The following is a 12365-nucleotide window of genomic DNA, read 5'->3' as shown; positions in this document are numbered from 1 at the left end:
CTTGGCCTTTGAGGGCTATAACCATACACATGACCATCTTCTAGCATCCTGTAGTCCCCCGACCTACCCAGCTTGTCCCCAGCTCCAAAGCAGAAGGGAGGCTGGGCAGGATGGTGGTTGGGAGGATGGGCCTAGTGGGCAACTATGGAAGGAGCTCCAGAACTTAGTGCTCTAGATTTCAGGGAAGTGGAGTGCTTCTGGGGCGGGGAGGCAGGTGTGCAGGTGACCCCAGCCCTTTCCTGCCAGATCCTACTTTCCCCACGAGGGGCAAATGGGAGCCTGAGACAACACAGAATGCTTTGAATTTACAGGTTTGAAGAGGTGAGTGTACTTGGTAATAGGGTTAGAGGACTGGTAAAGTTTTCACTGGTACTGATTGCTTCTGTTAGTTGATTGGTGGCCTGAAAATCGATCAGCATTGTACTTTGAGATTTTATTTTCTCAGGGTTTTTTTGGGGGGTGTACTACAGTATAAGTAGCAGAGCTTAGTTATGAACATGCACAAGAGTTACCTTGGCTATTTTCCTAAATCAGACTGCCTCAGTGAGCAGTTTACAAAAGCTGATATGGCTGTGGCATAGTGGCATCAGGAGGACTTGGTGATAACTCAGATGCCATTGGAAAAACTAGAATGAGGGGAGAAATGGATCTTATCGGAGGGGTGTACCTGATCTCTCTTCGAGAGATCAAAGTCTGTGTTAATGGGATTTGCCATTCAAATTTGGGTTTAGGATTTCAAGCCTTTTGGTCTTTGTTCAGGCAGGGGTTATTCACATTTCTAGAATAAATGGGTAAACCTGTATCTTATGTCACTAACTATATTATGCTGTATATGCCTATGTATGTCTTTCTCAGTTGATTGTAAGCTGCTTTAAGCAAAGCCTGATTATTTCCATCTTTGTTTCCCAGATTCCTCCACACACTGTAATCTTAGGTTAGCATGTTGCTTATTGAGTATTTGTTCTTTGACCAAAATTTACTTTTCTACCTTATTTTGTATATTTCAGAAAATCAAAAGAGGAATATGACCAGGAGGAAGAAAGGAAGAGAAAAAAGCAGGTGCCTGCAGAACATGTTAATGTAACGGAAGTATTTCATTGCTATTATTCCTAAAATTTACACCTTGTTTTTGCCGTTAGAGTTTAAGCTTACGTGGGACTACACAGCTCCTCAGAGTATTCATATTTTCTTGTCAATTCTAAGCATTTATATTTAACTTTATAATTCATCCAGCAGTCTACCTTTTAATTCCCAGTAAAGACTGAGATTATTAACTCCAAAAAAATGTAATACCATTTATATTTGGGGGGATACTTATAAAAAATTCCCCTTAATTTTATGAATAAAAGAAGATTAAGAAAAATATTTTGCTTTCCCACTGTCCTTGATTATTTTACTATTTTGAAGCAGCAACTGCGGTTAGCACCGAGGGTTCCCTGCAGGCTTTACCGTGATAAGCTTGAAGCAGGGTGCTTCAGTGTCACGGTGTCACATCTGCTGGCACACATTAAGAACTGTTTCTGTAAAGTGCCTAATTTTTCGTAAGGATAATTAAACATGTATTTGGCTGAGGGGAGGAAAGCTAATATTTATTCTTTCCTCTCTCCTTTTCTAGCTGCCTCTCTTTCCCCGTTTTCCTGCATCTCCCTGAAGGGAAAGGGAAACGTAATATGTACTCTCTCTCAGTCACTTGAAAGGCGTTTGCCTTTCTTCCCTTCAGTCACTATGATAGGTGCTTGTATCACTCACTGTCTTTGAAAAACCTATTTTACTCCAAGGTACCTAATGAAGAGCAGAAGAAAGAGATGTTTTAGGATTAAGAGGTGATTTATGTATCTTTGAGTAAATCTCCTTTTAGTCAGTGGAGGTGAAACTCACAGATATTAATAAAGTTTTTTTTTAATATAAGGGTACAGAACAGACACCAATTCAAAACCGCTGTCAGAAGACAGTATTAACACTCTGATTTATAAATGAACTATATTAGGCTTCTTGAGTAATATGTTTTAGGGGTGTATGAGTTTTTTTAGACTTTTTACTATGGAAATTTTCAAACACACAAAATAAGAGCTGATTATAATAATGAATCTTCATGTATCCGTCACCCAGCATATAGGGCTTATGATTTGGATATCCATGAATTACCTAAGAAGCTACATATGATTGGGTTTTCCTCTGTTTTTAAGGAAAAATGAATTATCAGCTTGTTTAATTCTTTCTAAGATTTAAACGATTTCTTTAGTTTAAATATACTATCACATTTTAGAAATGGAAATAAACCAATTTGTAGCTTCTTCGGGCATATCATAGTAGTGGTATATAGATTATTTTAAATGGAAAAGCACCTTATAATTCAGTGGTTTTATTTCTCAGAGTATTTCTCAGTGTCTTGCTCAAGGTCACGTGACTAGTAAGGGTGAAATCTAGGTTTGAACCCACTTCTTGCTAAGTCCAAAGTCCTAACTATACTAGTTAGTGACTCTTAGCACTGCGTGATTTGAAATGAGAATGTTTACTTACCTCAAAAAGTGGAAGATATAAAATGCTGGAAATATCTTAAAAACTTTGGAGAAATAGAATATTTTGTTCATTATCTATTTAGTATACAGTAATTTTTTTTAAACTTATGTCTTTGGATCCCTTAAGCAATGAATTAGTCAAAATTAATCTAAAATGCTTTTTTTAATTGTATTATGGATTCCTGAAGTTATCAGAGGCTAAAACAGAAGAGCCCCCAGTGCATGCTAATGAAATTGCAAAAATGAATAATTCCCAAGGGGATGGTGAACATTTTGCACACCCACCCACAGGTAAGGTTGAAGTTGACCAAGCTTTCTCTACTAGTTCGAATACATAAACATTGTAAATAGTGTGCTACTTTCTCATACATACTTAAGCTTCAAAAACCCTGGGAGGGAGTTGTTGAAAGGCTATTGGTACTTAAAGTTCTTTCTGAATTTAGCTAAAGAGGTGGCAGAGGAGAAATACCCAGCTGACAGAGAAGGTGTAGTCCCCAAATTTCTAAGTGAAGCCTGGAACCCAGAGCAGTGAGCAAAATTCCTTGAGGGAGCCACCAGCCTCTCTGCCACGGCTGCAGCATCCAAGACATGTTCACGTAACATTTGGTGTTCTCTTCCTTGACCACACTTATATGGTGTTTGTGAGTTAGAAGCTGAACTTGGAAAGATAATACTAAGTCATTTTCCTAATGAATTAAAGCACAGGTAGAAAATAAGAGGTCGCTAATTTATCTAGATATTTAGTCAGAAACTATTGTTGAAACCAAAAACAGTGAGAATCCTTGTGGGAAATGGTAGTGGATAAACTTGTTCAGTGTGTCAAATCTATTTTCAGTATACTCTGATTTTCTTTATGAGAGAACAAGTAATTCTGAAACAAATTGAATCATGATTGTGAGTTCAGTTCATTTTATCATGGATTTCTATGGTTTTAAATCAATGTCTTTTTCTCAGTTAAAAAAACATAACTCTGTGAGGTAGATATTAGGATCTTTAGTTTTCTTTTTTTTTTTGCAAGAAAGTCAAAGAAGTTGAGTGACTTGTGCAAAATCATGAGCTCTTAAATGGTGAAACTGTGACCTTGGTCTTCTGCCTCCAAATCTTGTGTTCTTCTACGCTTTAGAAGAACTTCTGTAATTGAGAAAAGATGGGTTTGATGTTTACCCATTGATTTTAAGGAACTATATTCTTAGTTGATAAACAGTGGGGCATATGAAACAGAAGCAGGTTTATGAAGTTACCTTACTTCTTTCTTCCTAGCAAATCTAACCATTTCTTTTCTTTTTTTATATTCTGTAGATTCTCAGTAGAATAACCTCATTTGAATTATATCTATGAAAACACCTGCTTTAGATTTGTCTGAGCTTTTTTTTAATCTGCTGACCCAAGTTTAGCTTTGTATATACAGACCTAAGTACACATACCCTGTTTAAATCTTGTGTCTGACATAATTTGAATAAACTTGCTTCATCTAGTTCCTTATCTGACTATTCAGTGAAGCTGTAGAAAACAATCTCAAACCACATGTAACTCAATTATGCACATTAGTGGCACAGAAGAAATGGCAGATAATTTCAAAAGTAATGATTTTAATTTTCAAAAACTATTCTATTTTTTAAAAATGAGTTTATCCCATATTCCAGGAAATCACTTCATACAACGTGATAGAAGCCCGGTATGAATACCTAATTTGGGAACAATCATAAAGGTGTTCGACCTCCTGTTTATCCATTTGCTCATGTCTTTCCTTGGTTCCTGCTAGAAACGGACACCATCTGTTCTCAAATTGACACAAAGACTTGCCAGAGATGAGATGATCTTTCTTTGGGCTTGCTGGCTTTCTGATTTTTCATTCCTAGAAATCAGAGAAGCTAAGTATATTGGCTTCAAATACTTTCCTTTCTAGATCTGAGTTAGAATATACAAGATGTTCATGACCAACAAATTCAACGCAAGAACTATCCAGAGCAAGTACATAAATTGAATATAAATGCTTATGTGCCTGGGATGCCCCCTCCTCAGAAATGAATTGAACTGTGCCTTCTCCAGCTCTGTAGTTCCATATTTGGGGGCTAAGCCTACCTTTGCTTAAAGGCACCATCAGTAAGAATTGCATGTTTAACTCTGTCTGCATATTACGACCAGCTTGTTTAAGCTCATCTTTATTTGAGTTAGTCCTGTAGCTTCCTGTCGAGGTTGGTTGGAATGTTATCTCTAGCCTCATCTCTGCCGTGGAGACTCCCCTTACTGTCCAAGAGCCTCAGAGCTTTTCTTCTTTCAGTCTCCTAGCACTCTATGCAAGAGCAGTGGTCCTTTGGCAAATTTCTTGCTCACGCGAAGTTCTCTTTCTGGTTTTACTATGCTGGCAAGATTTTTAATCATTCAGAGACATGTAAATCATGTTCTTCCATCATGCTTTTAGTTCTTGGCATCATTTTTATGTGAGTCTTTGCTTGTCTCACTCTGCAGTCCTTCATAGTCCATGTACTTACACTGAAAATGTTTTATCTTAAAAAAAGAATCACCTTAATTTATAATAAAAATGGCTCAGAAAAGCAATTAGCATGTTAATCCTGTCTCTTGGCACAGTCACCAGATCACTGGAAAGTACTGAGTGCTCATGTTATATCTCCTTCCAAGTTCTATTTACTTTAAATCTTTTTTTTTAATCTGTTGGTAGGTTCATAGTTATCTTCAATATGTATCACAAACAAAAATTATTAATATTACTGGCACTTACTCTTCCAATACAAAAAATTGTAGCTTTATATTAATTATTCTGAAAATAAAGGGTCACTTACAGTTTTTACCTGCAGGCAAAAATTTGGGAATCAATTACATTACTAGTAAGGGATTTTAGTGTACTGTTTATTTGGCTTATGTGGCAACCTTGTAGTGTATTATAGTGTAGTTAGTTCTAATCTTTAGAGAAGAATTATATCTTTTTGTGGCTATAGTACCAAATAGCAGAAGCTTGGTATTTGTTGAAATATCATTATTCATAAGAAATTGTAGTTCAAGCTCCTCAAGGACAGAGACCATGTTTACTGTTCTCAGCCGGTGCCTATCACAATATAGGCACTGAATCAATGTGTGTTGATTGAGTGAATGTGAAAAAAAAAAGTATTATTAACACTAGCTGTTTTTGGTGAACCTAGCCTAATATTTAATATTTCTTATAATATTCTAATTTGTCTCTAATTACTGCCAGAGGTTAAAGTGCATTTTGGTAATCAGTCAGTACAACCTTTGGCAAGAAAGCTGGAAATGTTGCCTGAAACTTCCTCCCTTCCACGAAAAGGCCTGAAGATTCCTGGCTTAGAACATACAAGCATTGAAGGACCAATAGCAGTAAGTAAGAAACATTACTTTCTAAGAACTATGAGCAAAATGACAAAGTACTGGGAACAAACAATGTAAACAGCCATACATTTGGCTTTCGTTATGATCTTGAACTCAAACTTCCTATTGAATCAGATCAATCAGTGGGTATCTGTGCCACTTATACAAACTTGAATTTAAATAGTTCTCTTTTTTGACCCAGAATTTATCAACTCTTGGAACGGAAGAGCTCCGGCAACGAGAACACTATCTCAAGCAGAAGAGAGATAAGTTGATGTCCATGAGAAAGGAGATGAGGACTAAGCAGATACAAAATTTGGAGCAGAAAGGAAAGCCTGGGGAGGTAGAGGTATGGCTAGCCTCAGTATGTCAAAATCTGCAAATCTAGGGGATGTATTCTCAAAATCAGAGTTATGTGCAAGAAAGCCTCAATAATGAATGTTGCTCACAGATCTATTCTTATTAATCTCCCTGCTAGGGTAGCACTTGCTAACATCTTTTCTAGGCAGTGAGATGGCTGTGATATGAGGATTTTGTGAGACAGAAATGATAGCAGTTTCATGGATACATTTTTTTCTGGTTTATTTGCCCTGCTCTGAGTGCTTAAGGGTCAGCAATCTACTTGACCTGAGACTTTTGAAATATTCTATCCTAGAGCTGCGTCGGTATCATAGCCACCACCTCCAAGAGGCTTTCCCAAGAAGAGATTGTTACAGAGAAGATATTTAGGGAACTCAGTCCATATGTGGCTTTAAAAATTTTTTTTTTTAATGAAAATGCTCTATAATCTTTGTTCCAGGCAGTATGTTGGGAATTTTAGATAAATGAACCCATCTTATATGGTAGCCAATTTCTTTTTTTTTTTCTTTTTTAAGGAGATGACAGAGAAACCAGAAATGACAGCAGAGGAGAAGCAAACATTACTAAAGAGGAGATTGCTTGCAGAGAAACTTAAAGAAGAAGTTATTAATAAGTGATGTTAAAAACAGTTTAGCAAAACAGAAGTTCAAATTTTCTTAAAAATAAATTATCTAATCCTTAAACTGAGCCTGTTACTTTCAAATACTTGTGTTTGTAGATACAAATATGTTCTCATTATTACTATTTTATTAAACATTTGAGGTAAAGGGCAGTGGGGAAGGCAGCTATTTATGCTGACCAGTTTAACACAAATTTCCGAATAATGTTGTCTCTTGGAGAGGAGGTTCAGAAAACTAATTAATAGTGCATTCATTCATTCAAACTTGCTTACCTAGCGTTTGTGCTGAGCATTGTGCTAGGTGCTTAGCATACAGTGGTCAACTAGATCAACAGGGTCCCTGCCTTCATGGGGTTAGCGAAGAAGGCCCAAAGAGCAAATTGGGAGAAGGGAAAAGTGCCGTGTTGTATCAGGGCTGGCCAAGCCTCCTTGAGAAAGCAGTGTTTAAGCTGATTGGAAGGCTAACTGCAGAGAGAAATGGGAAAGAACAACTCAGGTCCTGTAGCAGGAAAAGAAGAAAGCACATACCGACAAGCTGTTCGGATGGCTAGTGTAGAGAGAGTGAGGGGAGAGGGTTAGCATATTGAATTGGTGATAGATGGGGTACCGATTTGCAGGGCCTTGTAGGGAAGGTGAGCCTTTTAAATTTTATAATGGCAGTGGGAAGTCACTGAAAAGTTTTAAAGCAGGGAAGTTACATATCAAAGTGTTCGTTTAAAAAAGATGTGTGGCTGCTGTATGGAGACTGTTGCATGAGTCAGAGTAGTTGTGGGTATATTAGGTATAAGGTAATCCATTGAAAAGAAGAGTTATCTGGGGCAGTGGTAAGATAGATTTTAGCATCTCACACTTGAGGCAGGAGCAAACAAAACTTGGAAAATAGATGTGGGGGATGTTAAAAATACTCAATTACTCTTTCTAGAAAAGCTACCATTAAAACAGATAAATTGGCTGAGCCTGTTGAGGGGAATGCTGCCTTGGGTGTAGGTCTTTTGTATGTGAAGTGATCCTGGATGGTTTTCTGTACAGTAGTCTGCGTAAAGATAACCAGAATAGGAGAGAGAACTTTCTTTCAGAAACTTCCTGTGTTGGGTCATCTCACTAGCACCCCCTTTTCTGGTTATGGGCCATTCCTGTAGTTTACCTTAAAATTCCATTTTATCTCCTTAAATTTACAGTTATACATTTTTTTTTTTGGTCAGGAAGATTGGCCCTGAGCTAACATCTGTTGCCAATCTTCCTCTATTATTTTTTTGTATGTGGGATGCCACCACAGCATGGCTTGATGAACGGGTATGTAGGTCTGCACTCAGGAACCAAACTGGCGAACCTGGGGCGCCCAAGTGGAGTGCACAAACTTAAGCACTATGTCATTGGGCTGGCCCCTACAGTTATAAACTTTCTCACAAGGATACCAAAATTACCTCCAACCTTCAAGCTGCAGAGAAAAAAATCAGTATTACTTTACATTTGTCACATTTTCATCACTTAGGAGAAGAGGAAAAACTAGTGATTAAAACACAGAAATCTGTTTCATGTAACTTTTTATTAAAAATAGTTTTTATATTGGATACATGTTTACAGATATAATTTTAAGAGAACCTCAGGCATACAAATGTGGGCTCTGGCTTGCTTCACTGAGTGAAGATAAAGATATAAAAACCTGATTGCCTGAGGGTAGTCATTTAAGACAGCAGCTAACATGTAGAATCTTAATATTATTCTTTCAGGGGCTATTTTAAGTCTTGTTGTGATATCATTGTGGGTGAGCTTATGTTCCATGAAAACTGTTATCCTATAATTCAACAAAGTACTCACATTTCTGCTATAAGAAAAGGTTCCTATGATGATGACGGTTTAAATGTTTAAGACACATGGCAGTTCTTCAGAAAGGAAAATTAAACTTTTCACAAGATATAAAGATAATACTTCTTCCTGGAACCTAAAATTACTTAATCAGGAAGAGTCAAGAGTAAACAGAGAAATGCTTTAGGCCTGGGCTTCTTAGATTACAAGAGGAAATTTAATAAGAGCTAAGAAGAGTGAAGGGGCTTGATAAAACTTGCTTGAAAGAAAAGGTATTCATATGGCAACTTTACTGATCTTCGTTTAAAGTATCCTGAGTCACTTGCCTTATGAGGTGGAAGGTCTTTTTCATTATATGTTCCTTTAATCAGAGAGGTGATAACAGCCCCACACTCTGATGCTTTGGTGCTGGGACTTTATTTGCTCAAGGCACACCTTCTAAAATTAGAGGCAGTGATATTTAAAGTGCAGTTGAGCCCCGTTTATTTAGAACTCTTTCAGACTGGTGTATGACCTAGTGGTTTATAATCAACATCTATGGATAATTTACTCGCTTTTAAAAGATACTGTAAAATGGCCATATTTCCAAATGGAGTTAACTTATATTTACAATAAACCAAACAAAAGCAACAATCATAGAATTACAGGGTCACATTTTAATTCCTGAATTTTACAGTTCAGCATTAATATCACCACATGTATACAAATGGTGTAAAACAAGTACAGTGGTATTTTTAATACAAAATAAACATCTGTTTTATGGAAAAACTATACTTCATATCTACACAGACAGCCCATCTTTTCCAAACAATAGCCAAAATTAAAATTAACTACAAAATCTCCAAAATGGGGGAAACTGCTTCGGTTTAAGGTATTCCAGGAAAAATGGACCCATAACACATTACAAGGGTGATCCGAAGATTGTAGCTGGAATTACTATTTTTAGTTTTTTTTTTTCCCAACGCATTAAATTGTAGTTTGGGGGACATTTTTCTCACTTCAGCATGATCTCAGATCATAGATGAGCAAACTAACATTAAAATATTTACAGTTAACTTGCTGTTCTAAAAATAAAACGTCTTAACTGTTTGCCTCAATTTATTATTTTAAATTCATTTACGTACACGGAATGTGCTTTTACTCTTTAAAAAAAGCAGCTTTCATGTTACACCCTTGTTTATGGAAAAGCTTCATGTGTTGCATGTTGACTTTGACAGTGTAGAACTTCTTGGATCAAAATGGCCTCTAGATATTAAATGCCACTTAATTCAGCACTATTCTTTGTAAGTTAGTCTTTATAGAAATTATACTTTAAAACTTGTCTGTAGCTCTGGAGAGAGACAACTTTACTAACAAAGCAGAAAGTGACTTCAAAGTATCTTCCACAAAAGATTGTACTGGTAGGTGGTTGAAAACGTTCTGTTTAATCCACTCCTCTTCCTAGAGAAAACCATTTTGGAATACTACTTACTAATTCTTGGCATTTGTCACCTCTAGAAGTGCTGATTTTAAAGTTATATTAACAAAACTGTCCATTTTGAATCCAGTTTGTTTTCATCAAAATACATACTGAAAATTCCAGGTGTAGAAAACTCAATATGTGCTGTAATACAGGGTGTATTTCCCTCCAACTACCTATTAGGCTGAATTTCTGTTAAATCTTCAAAGAAATGGTCCCAAGAGTTTAACTTCCTTTTTTATGATAGTTGAATTTGTTTTCCATAAAAATTTCTTTTAAAAAGAGGCAAGTGATTAAAAGAACAACATGGCCAGCACCATTATACAAGTAATGTTATTGGATTTGCAACTGAAGTTTTATAACTGTTTCTAGATCGGATACCCCCCCCTGGAGCAACCCTGCATTAATATTATTTTTATCAACCTTGTCCCTCCCCCAAACCGTCCCAAAACCTGAGTTTCCTTGCTGAGAAGCTATCTCCCAGGTTCTGGTTACTAACCTTTTTTTTGACAGCCTGAAAGGCAAACCCCTTAATTACTAGCAAGTGATCAAGTTCCTGGGAAGCCTGTTTTTTTACAGAACTAAACTCTCCTAGCTGATACAGTGAGTGGCTTTTGCTACTCCTTGTATAATTATAAGTTCAAGTGAGAAAGCTTTCTGATTCAGATTTTCAGCTCATCAAACAGTTGCAGCATTTAGTAAGACCACATGTTGAGGGTCCCCAGTTAATATTTTATGAGCCAAGACGAGGTCTTTTCCTGGGAGATGCTTCTTCTTCTTCTTCTTCTTCTTCTTCTTCTTCTTCATCATCTGGATAATCCACTAAACCAACCAAACTTCCCTATTGAATAATAAAAAAATTTTTTTAACATATGTAAATAAATAAAAAAAGCTTATCAGTACAGTCACTTTTAAAGATATCAGAAATCATTTTTCCAAACTACCTAACCAGATATACTTGAATTTGATAAAGGAACTGCCTGAAATTCTGAACACTTAGTGAGTACAACTGGTAGCACTCTTACTCTCAAATTTCCTGTCTGGCTTTGGGATTTTTAATGATACTTCACAATTTAATTCAGCAAAATTTCACTGTGGAAAAATAGCTATATTTCCAAATAGCAGCACTCAAAAAGAATAATGACATTTGGAACTAGAAGGACCTTGGAGATGAACTGGTTCATTTCTCTCATTTTGAACTAGAGAGAAGAGCCAGTTAGTGATAAGAAGTCTCCTTTTAGTTTCTGTCCCTCATGTATACATTTCTTCACTAAGTAGGATACATCATTGTTTTCATTCTGCTTTTGAAGAACAGTTTAAAATGGCTGACGACAATAAACTCATGAAATGCTTCCTAAAACCTAGTGACTGAAAAATTTAGGGCTAGCTCTCTAAGTGAAAGAAAAGTAAGGATGAGTTAATTCAGGTGTTTGGTCTTTTATGAATAATAGACCCCTTTGAAAATCCTATTTAAGCTCTGGACACTCTACCCAGAAAATTAAAGTCCTTAGGTTTGCATTCATTTTGAACTAATCCCATGAAATTTATACATGTCCTACAGGTTACGAGGACCACTGTAAATGTTGTATTTAGTTCAAACCCTTAAGGCCTCTAGGGGAAAAACACACACAATTGAAATAACTCATATTTCAAACTTATGTAACTTCATACCTAAAGAATCCAGGCGTCTGTCATTAACACTTCACCAGAATATAACTGAAACACTAGTATTAATCAACAAAGGCCTCTGAGCAGCTAGAAATAGTTATCAGAAAGTCTGTAAACTAAATAAAACATGTATTTATGAGAGAGACTTTCTGCTTCTTTCTCAGCTCAATAACACACAGTTCTTAAGTTTGGTAAGCAAGAGGTAGTATGGCTAAATTGTTAAGAATATATTGATTGTAGTCTGACTGCCTGACAAAATTCCAATGCCACCACGTTTTTGGTGCATCACCTTGGGCAAGTGACTTATTATCTCTATGCCTCAGTTTCCTTATCTATAAAACTGGTATAATAGAAGTACTTAGACCTCATCGAACTTATTTTGAAAATTAAGTTGAAAACAAAACATGTAAAGCACTTGGCACAGTGCTTGGCATATAGTGCTCAATAACTGCTATTAGCTGCTATTACTAATATCATTATTATTGGTTCTTTAGTTTCTAAGCCAAACAAGTTGGATAAGAGGAGATAGAAGACATAAGTAAAGTATAAAAAGGCACCAGTCTGATATTCACAGAGATGACAGCAAGTTATC

The 12365-nt window shown here is 36.3% G+C and overlaps 2 protein-coding genes across 4 annotated transcripts in view; one reads left to right on the top strand and one right to left on the bottom strand.

Moving 5' to 3' along the window:
- CFAP36 (cilia and flagella associated protein 36) overlaps positions 1 to 6904 on the top strand; it is a 29446-nt gene extending 22542 nt beyond the window's left edge. The window contains exons 6-10 of one of the 2 annotated variants that reach the window (XM_001496377.7): positions 1008 to 1059; positions 2708 to 2810; positions 5731 to 5870; positions 6064 to 6210; positions 6737 to 6904. In XM_001496377.7, the coding sequence (XP_001496427.1) occupies positions 1008 to 1059; positions 2708 to 2810; positions 5731 to 5870; positions 6064 to 6210; positions 6737 to 6838 (544 nt within the window). In that variant the 3' untranslated portion in view covers positions 6839 to 6904. Of the gene's footprint in view, positions 1 to 1007; positions 1081 to 2707; positions 2811 to 5730; positions 5871 to 6063; positions 6211 to 6736 lie in introns of both variants that reach the window. The other variant, XM_005599974.4, reaches the window with a different exon arrangement.
- Positions 6905 to 9282: 2378 nt separating this feature from the next.
- PPP4R3B (protein phosphatase 4 regulatory subunit 3B) overlaps positions 9283 to 12365 on the bottom strand; it is a 67415-nt gene continuing 64332 nt past the window's right edge. For both annotated transcript variants that reach the window (XM_023619652.2, XM_023619655.2), the window contains exon 16: positions 9283 to 10946. In XM_023619652.2, coding sequence (XP_023475420.1) covers positions 10839 to 10946 — 108 coding nt within the window. In that variant the 3' untranslated portion in view covers positions 9283 to 10838. The remainder of the gene's footprint in view (positions 10947 to 12365) is intronic.

Source organism: Equus caballus, chromosome 15 (genome assembly GCF_041296265.1).
Source record: "Equus caballus isolate H_3958 breed thoroughbred chromosome 15, TB-T2T, whole genome shotgun sequence".
NCBI lineage: Eukaryota > Metazoa > Chordata > Mammalia > Perissodactyla > Equidae > Equus > Equus caballus.
Note: the sequence above shows the minus strand (reverse complement) of the source record. Positions and strands in the feature narration are given on the sequence as shown.